Source organism: Pongo pygmaeus, chromosome 8 (assembly GCF_028885625.2).
Source record: "Pongo pygmaeus isolate AG05252 chromosome 8, NHGRI_mPonPyg2-v2.0_pri, whole genome shotgun sequence".
In the NCBI taxonomy this organism is placed as follows: domain Eukaryota; kingdom Metazoa; phylum Chordata; class Mammalia; order Primates; family Hominidae; genus Pongo; species Pongo pygmaeus.
The window spans coordinates 109056307-109076578 of NC_072381.2; the positions used below are offsets into that span (position 1 = coordinate 109056307).

The 20272-nt window shown below is 49.1% G+C and overlaps 1 protein-coding gene across 3 annotated transcripts in view; it reads right to left on the minus strand.

Annotated features, from left to right (window-relative positions):
* The window catches only part of SH3PXD2A (SH3 and PX domains 2A), a 258939-nt gene that overhangs the window by 155025 nt on the left and 83642 nt on the right, over positions 1–20272 (minus strand). For all 3 annotated transcript variants that reach the window (XM_054436530.2, XM_054436528.2, XM_054436529.2), the window contains exon 3: positions 15291–15366. In XM_054436530.2, coding sequence (XP_054292505.1) covers positions 15291–15366 — 76 coding nt within the window. The remainder of the gene's footprint in view (positions 1–15290; positions 15367–20272) is intronic.

Consider the following 20272-nt stretch of genomic DNA (forward strand, 5'->3'; position numbering starts at 1 on the left):
TTTCTGGAGTCCAGAAAGAGAGAAGGTTTCTCCAAGCCCACTGGCAAGTTGGAAGCATCCCAAGAGACACCAAAGCAACCGAATAACCCGCACTCCCTGTCCAGGCCCTGGTGATCTGTGACTGCCTGCTGCCCAGCCGGTATTCATGCCTCCTGATATTTTGGGGCACTGTTATTTATAGACCACGTTTCTATTTATATTTTCATTGAATTCCTACTAACCCTAGCTGATTCCCCGCCTCCCAAACCTAGAGAGGGGAGGATAAGAACTCTTTTTCACCAAGTCAGTGAGGGGCAAAGGTGAAGGTCAAAGTCTTGGCTGTGTATGCAGTCTTTCAGCAGGAGCCCTTTGCAGGGAAACATTCAGGACAAGGGGGCTTTCTCTGCCTTCCAAAGGAAATGGAGGAGTGGAACAGGGGAATGGGAAGGGCACAAGGCTGGCCTTATACAGAGGCAGCCACGTTCTGCCAGGACAGTGGGATTTGAGTCAGGCCTAGAGGACTCCTGTTCTCCTAAAATGTTTTCCCCTTTGCATGATATTCCATTATTAGGCATTTATTCCTTTGGTCTTAGTAGTTATTAGATCACTAAATGTTGGGACTATGAGAAAACCTAGACAGCATCAAGTCCAATCCTTGTATTTCACAGATGAGGGAACTCAGGCTCAGAGAAGGGCTGTGACTTATCCTTATGGGGGATTCTGAACTAATAAATACAAATCTATTACAATGCACAGAAGACCACCACCCTAATGTTGGAGAAACTGCTGTCATGCACAGCAAAAGAAACGGGACAGCAAAGCAGACCCCAGGCCCAGAGTTCCTCCCTCACCAAGTTTTAGGAATGAATAAGTAAAACCCTGCGACTTTTCCTAAGGTTCTATTTGGTGCCTCAAAGGAAAACTTCTCAGTTTTAGTGTCACATAGAAACATAACACTAAAGTGGGACATTTTTCTTCTTGTTTTCAGTACTCTGTTGAATCGTGGTTTAGGAAATAATATCTGTGATGATTATCATTACATAGTTACTTCATAGGTTTGGGTTTCCAAAGCCAGCTTTCCAGAATTCAATTATTTCCTTCTGGACACTATGCCTGCAATTCCAGCATCTGCCACTAGGTGGCTGGTAGCAGTTGATAGATTAAGTGAAAGGTGACTGAGAAAATAATGTAATCTAGCTAAAACTTTTACCATAAGAATGTGATACTTTATTAAAAGGACAACATTGATCAACCTCTAATATGTGTATATATATATTTATATTTAAATGAGATAATACTTGAAACAAGGTTTAAAGATAACGCAAACACCCTGGTGCAGGCAACATACCTGCCATTTTATACCAAATCTTAACTGTTAATCTCCAGACAGTACATCTTTGGTCAATCCCACTTTGTGGCAAGGACATAAAGAATAGTGGTCAAAGGCCAGGTGCAGTGACTCACGCCTGTAATCCCAGCACTCTGGGAGGCCAAGGTGGGCAGATCACTTGAGGTCAAGAGTTTGAGACCAGCCTGGCCAACATGGTGAAACCCTGCCCCTACCAAAAAAAAAAAGAAAAAATTAGCCAGGCATAGTGGTGGGCGCCTGTGATCTCAGCTACTTGGGAGGCTGAGGCAGGAGAATTGCTTGAACCCAGGAAGCAGAGGCTGCAGTGAGTCAAGATTGTCCCACTGCACTCCAGCCTGGGCAACAGAGTGAGACCCCATCTCAAAAAAAAAAAAAAAAGAATGGTTATCAAAAGCTTGGGCTTGGAAGTGGAGGGAACTGGGTTTGAATCCCAGCTCTGCCTCTTACTAGTTGAGCGGCCTTGGGTAAGTCATGCACCCCTTCTAGCCTGTGAGTCTTCATGTGTCAAGTAGACTTGTCATTAAATGAGACAACATAAGCACATGAATCCTTTGCACAGTATTTGGCAGAAGTATATGCTTAATAAGCAGTAGCTATAATCCTTAAGCAGACATTCTCTCTCATTTATGATAGTTTAATTTGTTAAAGTTCCAGGCCTCAAACAAAGTTCCTTAGAAAGCTGTTTGCAATTTTTTCCCTACAGCCAGTTCAACGAATTGTTATCTCTGGACCACTGGGCTCACATCGTGAACAGCTGCTCCACCCTCTGTCTTTCACCAGCAAGTTTTGCTGGTAACCAAGACCACATAGGTCTTATGTAAGCCATCTTCACAAACTACCAACTATTAAACTGGTTAATTCATCTTTCAGATCAGAAACAAGAGGCCAGGAGTAAAAAATGTGCCAATCAGAGAAGAATTACCTGGCCACCAAATTACCAGTCACTCACTTATCTCAACTCTCCTCCCTGGCTCCTTTACTTTGAAGCTTAGGTCTGCAATGGTTATTTTACATAGAAGAGCAAAATATGCTCCCTTCAAATTTCACTTTTTTTACTATTTTGAAATTAAAACCAATTTTGTTTAGAGACAGGGTTGCACTCTGTCACCCAGGATGGAGTGCAGTGGCATGATCATAGCTCGCTATAACCTCAAACTCCTGGGCTCAAGTGATCCTCCCACCTCAGCCTCCCGAGTAGCTGGTACAGGAGTGTGCCACCATGCTTGGCTTCACTTTATTTTGTTGACTTAACTTTTTCCAGAGACATCTTACAAGAGCCTGTTTTCCATCCTAATAGTACGACATAACTCCAGACATAGGCTTTAGACGTTCTCATGCCACCCTATCTTCAAAACCACAGAGAGTTCATGAGCCAGTCTTGCCCATCTCCAATCAGGGAACTTCTAAAATAAAAACCTTAGCAATCTCCTTGGCCCAAAACTTCACCCCATCTTGGAAGGGAGGGGAGAGAGAATGTTCTGATCTATATCTGATGAGGGCGTGTGGTTGGGACCTGAGCATCCTCCTGGTTGGGCTAGTGATGGGGAGAGAGGGCTGTTACTGATGACTCCCTCCCACAGAATACCAGAAGCAGGCAGGCAGCTCAGGTGTATGTAAGGATGTGAGGCCAAGAAACCAGCCCTCACCAAGTTATCCCTGTAAATCCTTGTCTCCCCATGCACCTCTACTTTGAGTCAGAAATGGATTCATTGCAGGCTCAGTTGTTTGTATTACGTGAATGAACTGAACGTAACCAAGCACCAAGAGAGCCCTAAAGACACAGTAGACCTCCTGTAGAAGGGCTCTGATGGACCTTAAAACATCGCTTCTCCAACTTTATGGTGCATACAAATCACCTGTGCATGTTAAAATGCAGACGGTGACTTAACAGGTCTTGGGGGAGGCCAAGTGTCTGCATTTCCAACAAGTTCCCAGATGATGGCCACACTGCTGATCTGAGGACCACACTTTGAACAGCAATCCTTAAAACACACAAGGCTGTGGGACCGCACTCCTGAGAAGAGACCTCACTCTTGGAAGGGATTCTAGGAGGCTGCATTCAAACCATCCCAGAGACAGCTCACAATTTTGTTAGGGACCTGATACTAAAAATTACCAAATCACAATCGTGTGCTGAGGGCTTACTTTGTGCTTGTCAGATGACATTTCATTTGATGCTCTCAATAACCCTGGAAGGGATTTCAGAGATGGGGGGGATTATGGTGGAGGTTCAGAATTAAACTGATTAAAACTGGCCCAGAGTCACACAACTATGAAGAGGCTGAGTTGGGATTTCTTTTAATTTTTATTTTTTGAAACAGGGTCTCACTATGTTGCCCAGACTGGTCTCGAACTCTTGAGCTCGAGCAATCCTCCTGCCTCTGCCCCCTGAGTAGCTGGGACTACAGATGTGAGACAGCATGCCGAGCCTGCTGAGTTGGGATTTGAACCCCAGGTTTGTCTGGCTGTAAGTCCTCCAGTGTGGAAGTAAAATAGCTACCCATCTAAGCCACGAAAACAGCAGAGTTTTGGTTCAGGCAAGTAGCACTAAGTAGAAAGCCCAGGTATGAACCAGATCTGCAGGAGCCCAAAGCCATTGCTCAGAACCCACCCCGTACCCCCTGAGAAGTTCTTCCTGTCCCTGGAAGTTCTCTCTGAGATCCACCCAAATGTGTCCTCACTAAGGCAAAATCTGGCTTCTCCTGTTTGGGCCTGGGGAGAAACATAAACCTAGCCCCTTTCCTTCACACGAGCTTCGATCTTGACAGTTGAAGCCTGCAGGGGTGTCACCAGGCCACCCTGTCCCTGACAGGTAGAGAAAGGCGAGGCTGCCAGCCAACCCCCACCCTCCACATTTGCCTCCTCCCTTCCCTTCTGAAGGTACATTCAGATGAATGGGCTCCATCATCAGGCCATGCCAGTCCCCTGGGGCCAACTGTGGTCTGGAGGCTGGGCAGCCTGGCATCCTGGGCCCTCCTCAGTGGACATCAGTCCTGGGAACTGTGGAGGTGAAGGGGGAGGAGGTATTTTCAGTGCCCAGAACGATGGGTCTGCTGGGTGCCAGGCAGCCCTGGATGAACGATACATCAGTTCACACAGGCGATGCCTAGAGCCAGCTCAGTGCCTGCCAGAGAAGAGCTCTGGCTTGGGGCTTTGTCCTTGGGCCTGGGTCCAGTTGAAGTGACCCAGGAGGGCAGTGTGGGGGATTAGGCCAGGGACACTGTGGGGATTTATCCCCTCCAGTGCCCCTCACCTCCTAAGAAGTTGTTGGGGGCTGGAGCTCCTTCTCAATGCGCCTCAGTGTTCCCCTCCACCACCACCACCCCCTGCTGCCCCTCCCGACCCCCCAGTGAAACCTGGACCCGGAAACCAGAGTGTCCAGTGCCCAGAGGCTCCTGGGGAGGGAGGCTGCCCACCACAAAGCACCTTTCATATGCTCCAAAGGCTTCGGCCACCTCAGGGAGGAGGGAGGAAGTCCTTTCCCTTCACCCCCACGGATGCAGCCCACAGGCAGGAGTGGGGAGTGGTGGTCCGTGAAAAGCTCCTCCTGCCATCTCGGCCAGGGCTCCCCAGACAGAGCTGTGGGCAGTCATCCTCGACCCCACCCCACCACCTCCAATCCATCAGCATGGCCTCTTGGCTTTCCTTCTGAGACAGACCTCAGTCTACTTCCCTCCACCCAGGGCCCAGCCTAGGCCAAGTCACCTTTGCCCTCTCACCTGCCTCTCCAGGACCCCAGCTGGTCTCCTCTGCTCCATGCAAGCTCCCACCAGCCCCTTCTCCAGACTCCACACAGGCCTTTGAGGCCTAGCACCTTCTTCTGTCTCTAGCCTCAGCTGCCCACTTGCCCTCTCACCTCTATCAACCCTGGTCTCAGTAACCATCCAGTCTGCCACCTACGCTAGAGTATGAGTTGGCTGGAAGCACCAACCCTGGGGACACCAGGGTATAACTGTACTCTCTCAGCATGGAGGGAACGGATCCGACCTTGTAAAAGGACATTTAGGCATCAGGTAAGGAAAGGATGTATTTCCAGGGGGAGGGATTGGAGGGTAAAGGACAGGAGTGTCACCGAGCCCTGAAATCATGCCTGTCACTTTCTGGTGACTTTGCCAACAAGCAAGGTGATCTCTGATTGCTCAAACTTAACTTCTTCAATTTTGTGCCATGGTAATTAGCATGCGGTGCACCAGAATCCAGGACTCTGGAGACCCAGGCCCGGGTGCATTTTCTGCACCTTAGATGACACAGACTGACTGAGACCATGAAAAGAGACAGGCTTTTCGGCCCAGATCAGAAAGTTCCTGGGGAAGATATCTAGGATACAATCCATCTAGGATGGAGGGTTTGGGGTAGGTGTTCAGGAGCTGATTCCCTTCTAGAATGATTGGGAAGGCACACGCCAAGTTGTAACAAGGTGGCCTGGCTCTTTTCCTGGTCTTGGAATGTGGGGATGTCACCGGGGAAGGGCTTGGGAGACTGATCTACATTTCAAAAGTAAAAAAGGCCCTTGTGTGGCTGACCCCTGCAAAGCTTGTTACTCCCCGCAAGACCTGGAGGGTCTGCAGCTCAGAGTCTGGAAGGTAGTGACAGTGACACTGCCATGTGATCAGAGGCCGGGTCCCCACCTTTCATCCCAGATCAGCCATCTGGGTCATCTGCTCTTTAGAAACAAGCTCCTTGCTGCTTCGCAAGTTACCACAGGCCAGGAAAGAACAGCAGGAAGTGAGGCTGTGCCTGGGCTGCGGCCTGGGCTGCGGTGGGAAGAGCTGACTCAGCAGAGAGTGGGGAGGGCAAAGGAAATCCCACATCTGTGTCCTGCGGCAAAGCCACCACGAGCACAGACAGGCTTGCAGCACCAGTCTTCTCCCGTTGCACGCCACACAGCGCTTTCCATGCATTAACTGCTTGCAATGTCACCAAACCATGATCAACCCATTTGACAGATGATGCTACAGAGCCTGGAGTCCGTGTGACTGGGCCAGATGGCACAGCTCACAAACACACAGGCGGAGCCGCTCTGGAGTGTCTTGGCTCCACAAGTCCTGTCTGCCCAGCTGTCTCTGGGTGACTCAGTACTCCTCACTGTTCCACACACTTCTTACTGTTCTTCAAACATATACCAGTGGTCCCACTAAGGTTACTGTTCTTGCTGTCCCCCCAAGTCTGGCACCCCTGAACCCTGATGATCCCAACCTACTCAGTGGAGATGTCACCTCTGCAAAGAAGCCCTTCGTGACCATCTAATTTCAGATGTCTTGAGCTGTAGCACCTGCCACATGACCTGGTTATTTTTCCTTCTGGCACTCATCACTCTTGGAAATTGCTCATCTATTTGTCTTCTTTCTGACTCCCACACTGGAAGGTAAACTTCCTGAGAACCACAACCAGGCCTACTTTGTTCTCAGTCATATCACCAGTGACCACAGCTGGCACACAGTATGTGTTCAATAAATATCTGTGATGGAAACGAATGAATGTAGCTATTCCACGCTGTGTTCAGAGTCAGCTGCTGACAGCAGGCCCTGAGAACTGCCCGTCCAGATTACAGAGTGGGAGACTGATTTTTGGGGATGCGAAACAGTAATTACAGCAAGAGAAGACAAAATACCTCCAGTGGAGGTTGGAGGAAAGCTGCGTTTAAGATGGCACACGGTGCCTCTCAGGCCTATAATCTTGTTGACCTTTTTAAACCCCAGAATTACCAACAGACCCTATTTTTCCTTCTCCATCACATAGTTTGGCTTTTCCTGACATCCCAGGTCACCTGTGGGACCCAGAAACTTCTCAACCTCTCTCCCTTGGGGGTTGCAGTCTGGTGAAATCTCTGAGCCACGACCTCCCTCATAGCATCCAGGGCGCTTCAGGAAGGGCTTTCTCAGCTGGCACCTGGTGGAGACACACACAGATACCTATAGCCCAGGGAGGGGGCCACGGACCAGCTCTAGTTAAAGACATCCCCTCCCCCTGCTTCCTTCTATGCTGGAACAAATACCGGATCTTCTGCACAGGGCTCTGGGGGCTGGGAGAGGAAGGCCCCGGAGAACATGCTTGCAATTCACCCAGCACCCTCTGCATTGTGGCTCCAAACTGCCTCCTCATTACGGTGCCGTTACATAAACTGGCGAGTCAGTACAAAAGAAGCAAGCATGCCTGCCGACTAAAAATATACCTCTAAGCTCATAAGGTCACAAGGCTGTCTGCAGGCTGGCAACGCCTACCTTGATTATGGTTATAGATTCACTTTTCTCCCTAAGCAATCTCACTTCTCCATGACTCATCAACCTGGGGATATGGATAGCGACGCATGGGACTAACTCAGCTATTAGGATGAACGGCTTTCTGGAAGCCCAGAGGCCCAGTGCCAGCCAGCACAGAGACACAGATGGCTTGCTAGTGGGAGGGGACCTCGCATAGCCTTTGCAGAGGGAGTGCAGCTCTTTTTGCTCCACTGCCTGGCTTCTGAAGTCCCTCGGTCCCTGGCTGCAGTGTTTGCTTTTTACATCAGCAGCTACACACTCTACTTCATGTCGTAATGACCATTTCCTCTCAGGGAGTCTCCTCAGGCCAGCAAACTCAGGATACACAGGAAATCTACTCCAATCCCAGGATGGGCAACAGGAGATGGATTTTCCACAATCATCTTCTAAAACAAGGCAGAAAATTCTAAGTAAACAGTAGGCTGCCCTGAGAGGCTGGTGACCCCGCCACGCTTGGCCCAATGTCCTAAGGAATTTGATTTCTGCCCGCCCCTCCAAAAAGCAAGAGACCTCAGAAAGCGCTAAGGCACACTTCTGAGCCAATTCTCCCTGGGCCTCCTGCTGTTGTACATGTCTTGTAAACAAGGCACTAACTGCTTTTTGTTTTGGATGATCTTTTCAAAGGTGCTTGCATAGCAAACAGCCTTAGAAGACAGAGGTAGCGCCTTGCTCTGGGGCATACGGCAGGTTTGCATATAGGCTTGGACTAAGGATAGTGTCCATCTTGGGAGCAAAAGGGCAGGTTTGCTTACCATCCATTATAAAAAGATGCAGGCTCCCCTCCTATAAAGTAACTCACTGCATATGCAGGCATTCATCTGAGCCCGTCTTGTCACACCTACGGAACTTGGAGGAAGAGGAGAAGTCCCAAAGTATAAAAATATATGTAAACCAGGCCAAGTGCAGTGGCTCACACCTGTAATCCCAACACTTTGGGAAGCCAAGGCAGGTGGATCACTTGAGTCCAGGAGTTCGAGACCAGCTTAAGCAACATGATAAAACCCCATCTCTACAAAAAAATACAAAAATTAGCCAGGCATGGTGGCACGCAACTGTAGTCTCAGCTACTTGGGAGGCTGAGGCAGGAGGACAGATTGAGCCTCCGAGGTGGAGGCTGCAGTGAGCTGTGACTGTACTACTGTACTCCAGCCTGGGCAACAGAGTGAGACCCTGTCTCAAAAAGATATATATATATGTATTTAAAATATATACATGTATATAAAATATAAAATATACAATACAATATATGTATATAAAATAAATATACATATGTAATGAGGGAAAGATGAATACTTTTTTTTAAATTAAAAGACAGCTGGAGTAAAAATATGTTTTTTGTTTGTTTTAGAGACAGGGTCTTGCTATGTTGCCCAGGCTGGTCTCGAACTCTTACCCTCAAGTGGTCCTCCCGTTTCAGCCTACTGAGTTGCTGGGAATACAGGCATGAGCCACCGTGCCCAGCCAAGAATACTTAAAAGAATATATTTTTTAAAAGTTCCTTGTTTTGCAACAGGATTTATTATATGCCTCTTTTGAATAGAATAACACTTTGGACACTAAAAGATCATGTGATTTGTTCCAAAGAGCTGAATTTGCACAGGTTCCTGGAATATGCCTTTTTGTTGAGGATGGGAATGCTGAGAGGTTGGGCCTGGGAGTGCAGTTTCTCAGGGACTATTATCAAACCACTGCCTCCTTCCTAAAGACCAGCTGACATGCTTGTTTAACAGCACTCTCCACCTCCATAAAATAAAAATCAATTACCCAGGTCTGTGGTCTAGTTAGTTGAGTTGTGCCAATATTAATTTCCTGGTTTTGATAACATACTGTGGTTACATAAGATGTTACCATTGGGGGGAAGTGATGTGATGATGGAAAGTGATTTGACCTTTCCTTCAAATGGGAATAATGCCAGCTACCCTGCAGTACAGTGGTGGAATTGGAGGGGGGGAATGTAGAGTGCCTAGTATTTTTGCAACCTCTTGTGAGTCTCTAATTACTTCAAAATAAAAAGTTTAAAAAAATGCTGTGTTAGGAAACCAAATAGCCAAACTTGTTAGATCATAATTAAAGGAAGATAGCACTCTGAAAGCCTTGGGACTATCTTATTTGCAATCATTAAAATAATAATAAGTTAAGTGGTTTAATTGCAAGAAAAATATCAATTACTCTGTGCTGGTGAGTAATTACCTCGGCCACTCAGTGGAATGAGAGAGCCTTTGCAGGTCACCTGAGTCCCTGTGAGGTTCCAGCTACCTGCCGCCCACACAGGGCACTCCTGAAACATGAGAGAGCAATGACAGCCTGAGGGAGGGGCTGGACCACCCGGTGCTCTGTCAGGCAGAACCTCTCAGATCCCTAACCTGGGAGGTGTGCAGGCAAGAAGGGAGGGACAAAGACAGAGTCTAGCTGAGGCTGTTGTGGCAATTCCTTCTTGCCCAAGGAAAGACATACGGCCCCATAGGAAGAATCGCGGCTCTACCACTGTATGGCTAAGTGATGGTGGAGAGTGATTTGACTTCTCTCTAAAATGGGGATAAAGCCACCTGCAGTGAGACTGGAGGAAAGGTATGCAGAGTGGCTAGGATAAGGCTAGGCACACAGTAGGAGCAATCAACACATCTTTTTTTTTTTTTTTTTTGATACAGAGTCTCGCTCTGTCACCCAGGCTGGAGTGCAGTGGCACAATCTTGCTCACTGTGACCTCTGCCTCCCAGGTTCAAGCGATTCTCCCACCTCAGTCTCCCAAGTAGCTGGGACTACAGGCATGTGCCACTATGCCTGGCTAACTTTTTGGTTGTATTTTTAGTAGAGATGGGGGTTTCACCATATTGTCTGGGCTGGGCTGGAACTCCTGGCCTCAAGTGATCCACCCATCTCAGCCTCCCAAAGTGCTGGGATTGCAGGTGTGAGCCACTGCGCCCAACATGTCTTAACAAAGCACCCCCCATCCAGCCTCATGATAGAAACATGACGGAGGCGGATAAGGGCCTTGTCTCAAAGGAAGGCTGCAAAGGCCAGCAAAAGAGATGGGTGTGTCTCCCTCAGTCTCACATAATACGGGGTTTGGAGGCATAGGCCTGGAGGAGCTCCCTTTCCTTCCCTCTACCCCTTGCCCCCACCACCACTCTTCAGGGTGTCTGGGCTCTGGAATAACTCTCCGTGCCTTCCTGCCCAAGAAATGTCTGGGTTTTCTTTCCCAGGATGCCTTGCTGGAGAACTGCCAGTCCCACATGGGTCCATAGCTTCTCCTTGCCCTTCCAAGGCTCTGCAGACTTCATAAAGGCTGGTGGTCCCAGACACAGTGGATTTTCACTGCCAGGGCCCAGAAAGCAGGTTCTAGCCCTGGGGAAAACAATTCGGGGGCTCTCTTACGGGCAGCTCCCCTACAAAATTTTCTGTAGGATTTGATGGATATGCCAGTGTCAGCCCCCGGGTCAGCAGTGTACTGGCTCCCCACTCTACCACCTCGTTGGCCCTACTCACAGACCCCCAATCCTTACCCCCAACGGCAGCACCACTGCACAACACTCCATCTGTCCGCCAAGAGCCAATGGGCCCTGTCTGGGTCGGCTTCTCCAGGGATGGAGCTTCTGCCTTTGACCACAGGAGCCCCAGGCACTCACCACTTTTCAAATCGACAAGCTGACCCTGAACTCTGACCATTACACCACCCAGACATATCACAAGCCTATGTCCTAGGTCCCAAGACTTACGGCCCATGTGTGAGATTTTCTGCCAGGATTTGACTGGCAGATGGGCAAGCATGTAACCAAGTCATGGGTTCCCTTCTTCTCTAATTTCTCTGTCAGCTCCACCAGCCAGTAAAATTTCTATGAGCCCTCAGCCATCAGCCTGCAGCCACATGGGCCAAAGCAAATCAGCTGGCCTAACACTCCAAGCACATCCCGCAGACTCCACACTTGGGCAGCAGAAATGCTCAGCACATCCCAGCATCTCTGGAGCTAAAATTGAGACCCTTCTGGAAATAATAGGTGCTCTCTGCTTCCACCCCTTGGGATTTCCTTGCTCTGAAATTTCAGGTGAGGCAAAGGGCTGGCAAGGCTATTCCCAAGGCTGGCTGCTAACCCTCCCTGGGGTTGAAAGACTGTTAAGTTCTCTGGAGTTCTGCTGAGTCACTGCTGCTGGGGGTGAGCCTGGGGGAATCAGCAGGGTCCCTTCAGACACCCTCCCTAGAGGCAGGGAAGCAGAAGCAGAGCCTGGAGCTGGTGTTAGTGTGTATAGCAGATGGTGTTCCGAGCCCCTGTACCAGCTGCGGCTCCTCTCCTCAGTGCTGTGAGTGTGGGCGGCTGCTAGGGGCTTCCAGCTGCCCCCTTCTTCAGATGCATGCCCCCGGCCATCAGAGCCATCAGGCTCATGCTCCACACCCTTTGGAAGAAGAGGCAGCCCATAGACAATGGATGACTGATGTGGGGGGGCTATAAAAGCTGTCCCCTAAGATGGAACAGTTCTGTGGTGCCATTCACCCTCCAGAGCTCCCCGTGGGATCAGGCGGAGGCTAGACTTAGCTGAACACACATCTCTGCCTCACTTCCTCTTCTGCCCCATCCTGTTTCCTTCCCTGCCACAGGAAGTTCACGTGAGAGCGTACCCTCAAAAGCCACATGCAGACGAATCCTTGTCTCAGGCTCTGCATTTAAGGAACTTGACCTAAGACAGGCAATGTTCATCACTGCCCTTCTCTGACACCCTCTCCTCCTGGAAGCCCTGTGCATCAGGGCGGTGGGGGTGGATGGGGAATCCTCACACCCACTCAACTTGCTCTGGCCAGGTTCTGATTATGTTGAGTTATTTTTCCTCCATCTTTTTCCTTCATGTCCAAGCTAAGGAGTGAGCAGAGCATAACAGGGTTAAGGTAGTTTCTAGTGAGCAGGAGGAAGGCCAGGGACAGGGCTTGGAAACCCCGGGGTGGGATTCCAAATGGCCAGCAATGTGTGTTCTGAAGTCCTGGAGAGTGAGTGAGCTGAAGAGGAGTCTAAGAGGGAACCCTGCCGGAGGAAGGCAAGAAAGAAGCCAAAGAAAAGAAGGGCCCAGGGTGGGGGCGAGTCAACCTCACTCCTCCTGACAACATCACCCGCTATGCACAGGTCACATTTGCACGGGAGCTGGAAGGTGTCCCCATGCTTGACTTCTCCCAGTAGGTGACAGTGGTGTGGGGGCAGGTGACTTTCTTGATTAACAGCTGCCATTTATTATTTACTGTAAGACAGACTTTGTGCAAAGTGTTTTGCATAAATTCTTTTAATCCTCACTGCAATCCTATAAGTGGAAACTGAAGTTCAGAGAGGACCTCAGTCCTGTGGCAGCTATTGTGTTCTCGGCTCCTGGGCGCTGATGTGAAAGGGAGCCCTGGCCCGGGAGTCAGGAATGACAGCTCTGGTGTGGGCTGTACTTCCTGGCTGTGTAGCCTTGTGCAAGTCTATTAGCCTCCCTTGGCTTCAGCTTCCTAATCAGTAAAATGGGGATGATCACCTTGTTGGGAGGATCAAATCAGATTATATACATAAATGTGTGGTGTAAAATTTTAGGCATGTATGGAACATTAGTAATAATAAGGACTAACATTTATTTGGCCCCTACTAGGAGCTGCCATAGTTCTAAGCACCTGAGATACACTCATTTATTTTATCCTTGAAACAGCCCCACGAAGTACATTCTATCATCATCCCCATTTTCCAGACGAGGAAACTGAAGCACAGAGAAGTTAATGCAACCAGTTATCAGCAGAGCCAGGGTTTCCAGGGTGAACTCGGGCAGTCTGACTCCTGAGACAAGGGGCTGAGGTAGCCGCAGTACACAAGCCTTTGCCCTGCGTTCCACCCTCCAAGCCTACCCATCCTGTGGGGGCCAGCTCCAGGCCCCCCTCGTTCAGGAGGTCTCTGCTGGCTTCCTCAGCTCACAATGAGGTCACTGTTCTCTGAGCTCCCTCTCCAGTCACCCTCAAATTGCACAGTGGTACAGTCACATCCTGCCTTAAATGGTCCTGGGATGATGGAGCAGGTCGTCTCTCCACTAGCCTGAGCGTTCCGTAGATGAGGAAAACAAATTCAGATCTCCCTTTAATTCACCAGGCCACCCAGCCCCATCAGCTCTGACAGGCTGAGCCCTGGTAAACAGCCACTGATGGAATGGTAATGGAGCGCTCTTTCTCTGGAGTGCTAGCTGAGGAAGAAGTGGGAGAAGCCCATTCTTCTGGAGCAAACAGGTGACCTTCATGCCTCAAGGCCAGGCTACCACGCTGTGGCCTCAGGTTGCCTCTAGGACGCTTGTGCCCACAGCATCCCAGCTGGGCAATCAAACCCTGGCACTGAGCTTCCAGACTGTACTGGAGCACCATCTAAGGTTGTCATCAACCTGGATGCTGGACATTCCATTCAAGACCCAGTGCAAAGCCAAGCAAGGCACGCAAGTCACCCCATATGAACTCCTGGGCCAGAAATGAAGAAGCAATCCTATGCCCCTGTGGAGGGAGGCCAGGGGCTGAGAGTCCCTACACCCTCACTGACTAGTTCCAGTCTTGCCCAAACTGTGGAATTTAGAAGTTCTTCCTTGTAGCTAAACTAATTATCTCTAGCTATAGCACAGGACTCTGAGGACAGGCGGTCATAGGGACTCACATCTTTCGCTGCTTTTGAGGATGGAGGAATGCAGGAGAAATGCCTTTCAGAGAGGAGCCGCTCTCTGAGGGAGGTGCCCCTACATTTGTTTTCAAGTCAGCAAGTAGGCACTGGCTGTGGGCTGGCAGTGTGCCAGGGGTTAGCAAGGTGCAGGCCCTGCTTCTTGCCAAGGTCTGACTGATCACTGTGGTCCTGACATGTGCAGGTCCAGGGCCAGTCTGAGCCTGGGGGGAAGCCCACTGTGAAGGGAGCTCTTCTGGGGAATGGTAGTGGTTCTGAAGAGCCAAGAGATAGCATCGCTTATCTGGCGCAGGGCAGAGCCAAACATGGACCAGGAGGCCTGAGTTTATGCCTCAGCTCCGCCACTTTTACGGGCAGTTCTTGAACCTGTCTGAACCCTAATTTCTTCACCCATTGGGGGAGATTATAGTACACACCTCAGTATAGAGATGCGCATATGATAACAAATAAAAAAGCACTCCATGGCTATAAATCTCTATACACACTTAAGACATCATCAAAATAACAGGTTATGATACATCTGAGAAGTTTTCCTCTAAATTACATAATGTAATTGATTGCCTTAAACACACTCCAAAATGGTGTAAGCCTCCTCTTCCATATAAGGTGACATGAGGACTGGAGGAGATCAGATCAGGGAGTATGCTCAATTTAAGGTTATCCGTGATTAGAATGGGAGCCAGTACAAACAGCTCAGCCTGTAGCTCTTCATCCATTCACAGAACCTGGTCTCTCTGTGCTTTTTGTGAAAAGGAAACCAAAGTCCAGGAGCCTGAGAAACTCCTCAGAAGCTACAGGCCAGGAGCCAGCAGAGACGGTCTTGCAATGGTGAGAGAAGCCAGTTGGAGGACAGTGGCCTTCACAGCCTGGAGCTTCCAAATCCCCTGGGGGAATTGTTCATATGCAGATTCCCGGGCATGCCCCGCCCAGAATTTGCCACTTAGTAGACTCTTTTCAGCCTAAGGGAAGGACCCGTCCTTCCCGGGTATCCCCCATCCCTGGGTGGAGCCACCCAATGCTTACCTGGGAGGAAGGGGATGATCCTTTGCTTGGGGTCCTTCTGGCCACCTTCAATGGGAAACTTATCCAAAAGCTGCATCTGAGAAGCCAGACAGACAGAGGGACAGGATTCAGAAGACCAGAACATTCCTCATCATCCCTTCCCCACTCCACTCCATTGCTCCAGGGCCCCAGTGTCCTCACACGGATGAGTGACGCCTGAGATCCCTCATTTCACAGACGATTAACAAACCACATGGGGCATGAGAGGGAGGAGGCCAAAGCTCTCTCTGCATCAAAGAGGGCATCTGATCAATCTCAGTGAGCGGGTAGGAGTGCAGAGGAAGGTGTCAGGAGATGACCCCGAGCAAGGCCGGGGTAGGGACCAGAGGCTTTCAGGCAAGGCTGCCTGTAGGGTTTCCAGAGGCTCCTTTGGGCCTAGTTTCTTTCCTACTTCATCTGTGGGGTGAATCCTTCAGCCACTGGCCATCCCAAACCCTCTTGCGCCAGGATTGGGGAAGGCCCCACCTGATACTTTAGACAGACCACCCACCTTCCAGAACCGTGCTATGGAAACAGACCCAGCTGTTATTTTAATTGCAAAACCAAATCCATCCCATTGCCCCCGCTGCCGGAAGACCATTCCTCCACTTCCTACCTTCCCACCCTGAGATCGCTGCTGTTTTTCCAAGGACGGACCCACTGGAAGAGTTTCCAGGGTTCTGGAGGAACAACTGTTTTTTTTTTTTTTTTTTTTTTTTTGCTATTCTGGGCTGAAATTCTATGTAAACTGGAAAAACACACAGGAGACAGGATGGATGAGGCCAGGGCCCCTTTGTGTGTGGCTGATTTCCTTTCTGAGGCATAGGCAGGAGGGGAGTCATGATCTAGTCCTGCTGCCCCAGCTGTGTGACCTCAGGCAAGGAATGGAGCCTCTCAAGGTTGGGCCTCAGGCCCCTCCTTGGTAGAATGAGAAGGATCAGTCACATGATCTTTGAAGTCCAATCAGTCTTTCAAATATACATTGAGCATCCACTTTACAGCACTGGGCACTAAGGAAAGGGCAGTAAAGAAAATAGACAAAGTTCTTGCGCTCAGGGAGTTTACACTCTAGTGGAGGGAGACAAACAGCAAACAAATAAGTATGTCATGTGCCAGGGAAGATCAGATCAGTGCTGCGGAGGAAAATCAAGTAGGATATGGGACTGGAACAGAACAGGAGTTGTCATTTTATATAGGGTGGCAAGGAAGTCCTGACCCCGAGCTAGCAATTCTACAGAGACCTGCAGGGGACGAGGAAGCAAGCTACACTGGAGAGGGAGAATGTTTCAGGCAGGGAAGCAGGACGTGCAAAAAGAGCCTGGCAAGGCCGATGTGGCTGGAGTGGTGTGAGCCAGGAGGAGAGGGACAGGCAATGAGATCTGAGAGGCAGGATAGGCCAGAGCACAGAGGGCCTGGTGAGGCTGTGTTGAAGACTCAGGGCTTATCGTGATGGAAGGGGAAGTCCTGGAGGGTTCTGTGCAGAGACAGATGATCTGCTTCACACTTAGAAAAGACGGCTCTAGCTATGGTGTAGGGAATGGACGACAGGGTGGAAGCAGGAAGACCAGTTAGGATCCTACTGAAGGCGACTTGGACCAAGGTGTTACCATTGGAGGTGGTGAAAAGTGGTTTGTCTTAGTCTGTTTAATGTTGCTATAAAGGAAGACCCAAGGCTGGGTAATTTATCAAGAAAAGAATCTTATTTAGCTTGGCTCGCAATCTACTAGGCATGTGGTGAAGCCTCAGGCCGCTTCCACTCACGGCATGGAAGGGGAGCAGGCATGTGCAGAGATCACAGGGCGAGACAGGAAGCAGAAGGCAAGGGGGAGGCGCCAGGCTCTTTTTAAAAACTGGCTCTCACTCATTACCATGAGAACAGGACCAACTATTCATGAGGGATCAGCCCCCCTGACCCAAACACCTCCCATTAGGCCCACCTCCAACACCAGGTATCAAATTTCAACATGAGACTTGGGGGGAACAAACATCCAAGCTATAGCACGGTTCTAGGCTAGATTGTGTGTGTGTGTGTGTGTGCGTGCGTGCGCGCACATTTATTTCCATCCATCCATCCATTTGTCTACCCATCCAGCTCTAACACACAATTTTAGGATTGTCTCTTGCATAATCATTACCCAATATACCTAGGTTATTTAGATCCCACATAATGAAGGGCAGGTCACTGGTGATTACATTCAAAACAAGACAAAGACTGCAGCATGATTAACTTTCACTTCCCTGAACACAGATGGATATTTAACAAAAGCTGGCTCATGAATTTATATTTTTCTTTCTTCTTTTTTTTTTTTTTTTTTTGAGACAGAGTCTTGCTCTGTCACCTAGGCTGGAGTGCAGTGGCACAATCTCAGCTCACTGCAACCTCCGCCTCCCAGAATCAAGCGATTCTCATAGCTGAGATTACAGGTGTGTGCCACCACGCCTGGCTAACATTTGTATTTTTAGTAGAGATGGCGTTTCACCATGTTGGCCAGGCTGGTCTCGAACTTCTGGCCTCAAGTGATCCGCCTGCCTCAGGCTCCCAAAGTGCTGGGATTACCGGTGTGAGCCATGGCGCCTGGCCACATGAGTTTTCAATGTTTTAAGTCAAACTCTCAAACATTTAATAATTGCCTGCTATGTGTAAAAACAGCAACTGGGCCATAACACTATAAACAGGATTTTTTTTTTTCTTTCCTACACCTTAATGCTCAGCAAAGGATTTTAAAAATTAATACATTTTCAAATAAATTCTATACAGATTAGGACTCCTATTTTCTCCTCTTACCATTTTCCTCACCCATATTCTGCTTTTGTAGATTTCATTTCTATATTACACTATGACATAAGTAATTCATGTTCGCTAAGGGAAAAAGCTAGAAGTTATAGCAGTGGGTGGTCAAAAAGAAACTAAGAATCACTCATAATCTCTCTCCCTGACATTAATATTTTGGGATATCTATCTTTGCTAGGCATTCTTCCATCCATGTAAATAAAATGAACCCATCAATACTTTTACACTATATAATGAACATTTTTCCATGTCAATGAATACTTTCATATCAATGTTCTTTTTTCTTAAGAGACCAGGTCTCACTCTGTTGCCCAGGCTGAGTACAGTGTGCAATCATAGCTTGCTGCAGCCTCAAATTCCTGGGTTCAAGTGATCCTCCCACTTCAGCCTCTGGTGTAATTAGGACTAGGTGTGTGCCACAATGCCCAGCTAGTTTAAAAACTTTTTTTGTAGAGATGGGATCTCACTGTGAGGCTAGTCTCAAGATCCTGGCTTCAAGCGATCCTCCTACCTTGGCCTCCCAAAGCACTGACATTACAGGTGTGAGCCACTGCACCCGGGACACCTCAGCATTCTCAGTCAGGACACAGAATTTCAATGTCTGGATATTGTCAGCTACAAGCGCCACACAGAATGAACTCTTACTTGGTTTGCTCTGGAGTCTGAGCCCAGAGATTTGCTTTCGTTGCAAGCTGACCTGTGGGCAGAAAAGGTGTCCCTGGCAGCTGGTTAGCTGTGCTTCCGTTTTCCATGGCCAGTGGTCCATGGGGGTGGGGGATGACTGACGGGGAGAGCAGCTCCGGGGCTCTGCTGGCTTATCCTGGTGGTGGGATATTGCTGCCATAGTGTATTTACCCACTTCCCTACTGTTGGATATTTAGGTTGTTTCTGACTTTTCACTACTATATATAGCACTGTAGTGAATCCCCTTGTTCACACGTCTATGCACACTTCCTTAATAACAACGTATTTCTTTTTACTTTTTATCTTGTTGTATTCCATGCATATTTATAAGTACCTTAAATCTTTTCCATAAGAAGAATGAGAATTCATAAATGGATAACTAACATGTCATTGGGGCCTCTGAGAAATGACTCCATAGGTTTCTGATGAAGAGGTATAGAGATGTCTGAGGAGAGAGTTTGGGCCCAGCAACACGCGCCCAGGTATGGAACGCTTTGTCCTTATCTCAACCACCTGTCTCCCAAAACAAGGTGACCCGCTGTTCCACCACAAGTGGTGGGACCTCACCCAAGGTGCTATATCTCTCTGGGGCTTGAGGGAGTTAGGCTACAAAAACTTGACATTTTTTCCCCAGCTCTGACTTGCATATGTTCTCCGACACCTCCATCTCTTTCAGACCTAAGAGTCTGAGATTCTCACAGTGCAGAGGGAATGTGGTGCTGTAGGGAGTGGTTAGGGGCAGGCAGGACTCATCATTCATTCCTTTCCTCCAAGAACAGTTACTGTATGCCTTCTCCATGTCAGGCTCTGCCTTAGGTGCTAGAAATAAGTTAAACTGTAGCCTTATGGCCAGGCGCAGTAGCTCACGCCTGTAATCCCAGCACTTTGGGAGGACAAGGCAGGAGGATTGCTTGAGGCCAGGAGTTCGCAGACCAGCCTGCGAAACCCCATCTCTACTAAAAAAAAAAAAAGCACAAAAATTAGGTGGGCATGGTGGTGCACATCTGTAGTCCCAGCTGAGGCAGGAGAATCGCTTGAACCTGGGAGGCGGAGGCTGCTGTGAGCCAAGATCCTGCCAACTGCACTCCAGCCTGGGCGACAGAGTGAGACTCCGTCAAAATAACACACACACACACACACACACACACACACACACACACACACCCTGCAACCTTCACATCAAGAAGCCAGGCTTCACAACCTTCAACATGCTTCTGAAACTCTTGGGAAGTTCTGATTCAGCAGGTCTAGGCAGGACCTCAGGTGCTGAGCCCAGCCACACCTGTCACCTAATCCCACCACCAGGATAAGCCAGCAGAGCCCCGGAGCTGCTCTCCCCGTCAGTCATCCCCCACCCCCATGGACCACTGGCCACGGAAAACGGAAGCACAGCTAACCAGCTGCCAGGGACACCTTTTCTGCCCACAGGTCGACTTTCAAGGAAAGCAAATCCCTGGACTCAGACTCCAGAGCAAACCAAGTAATACTG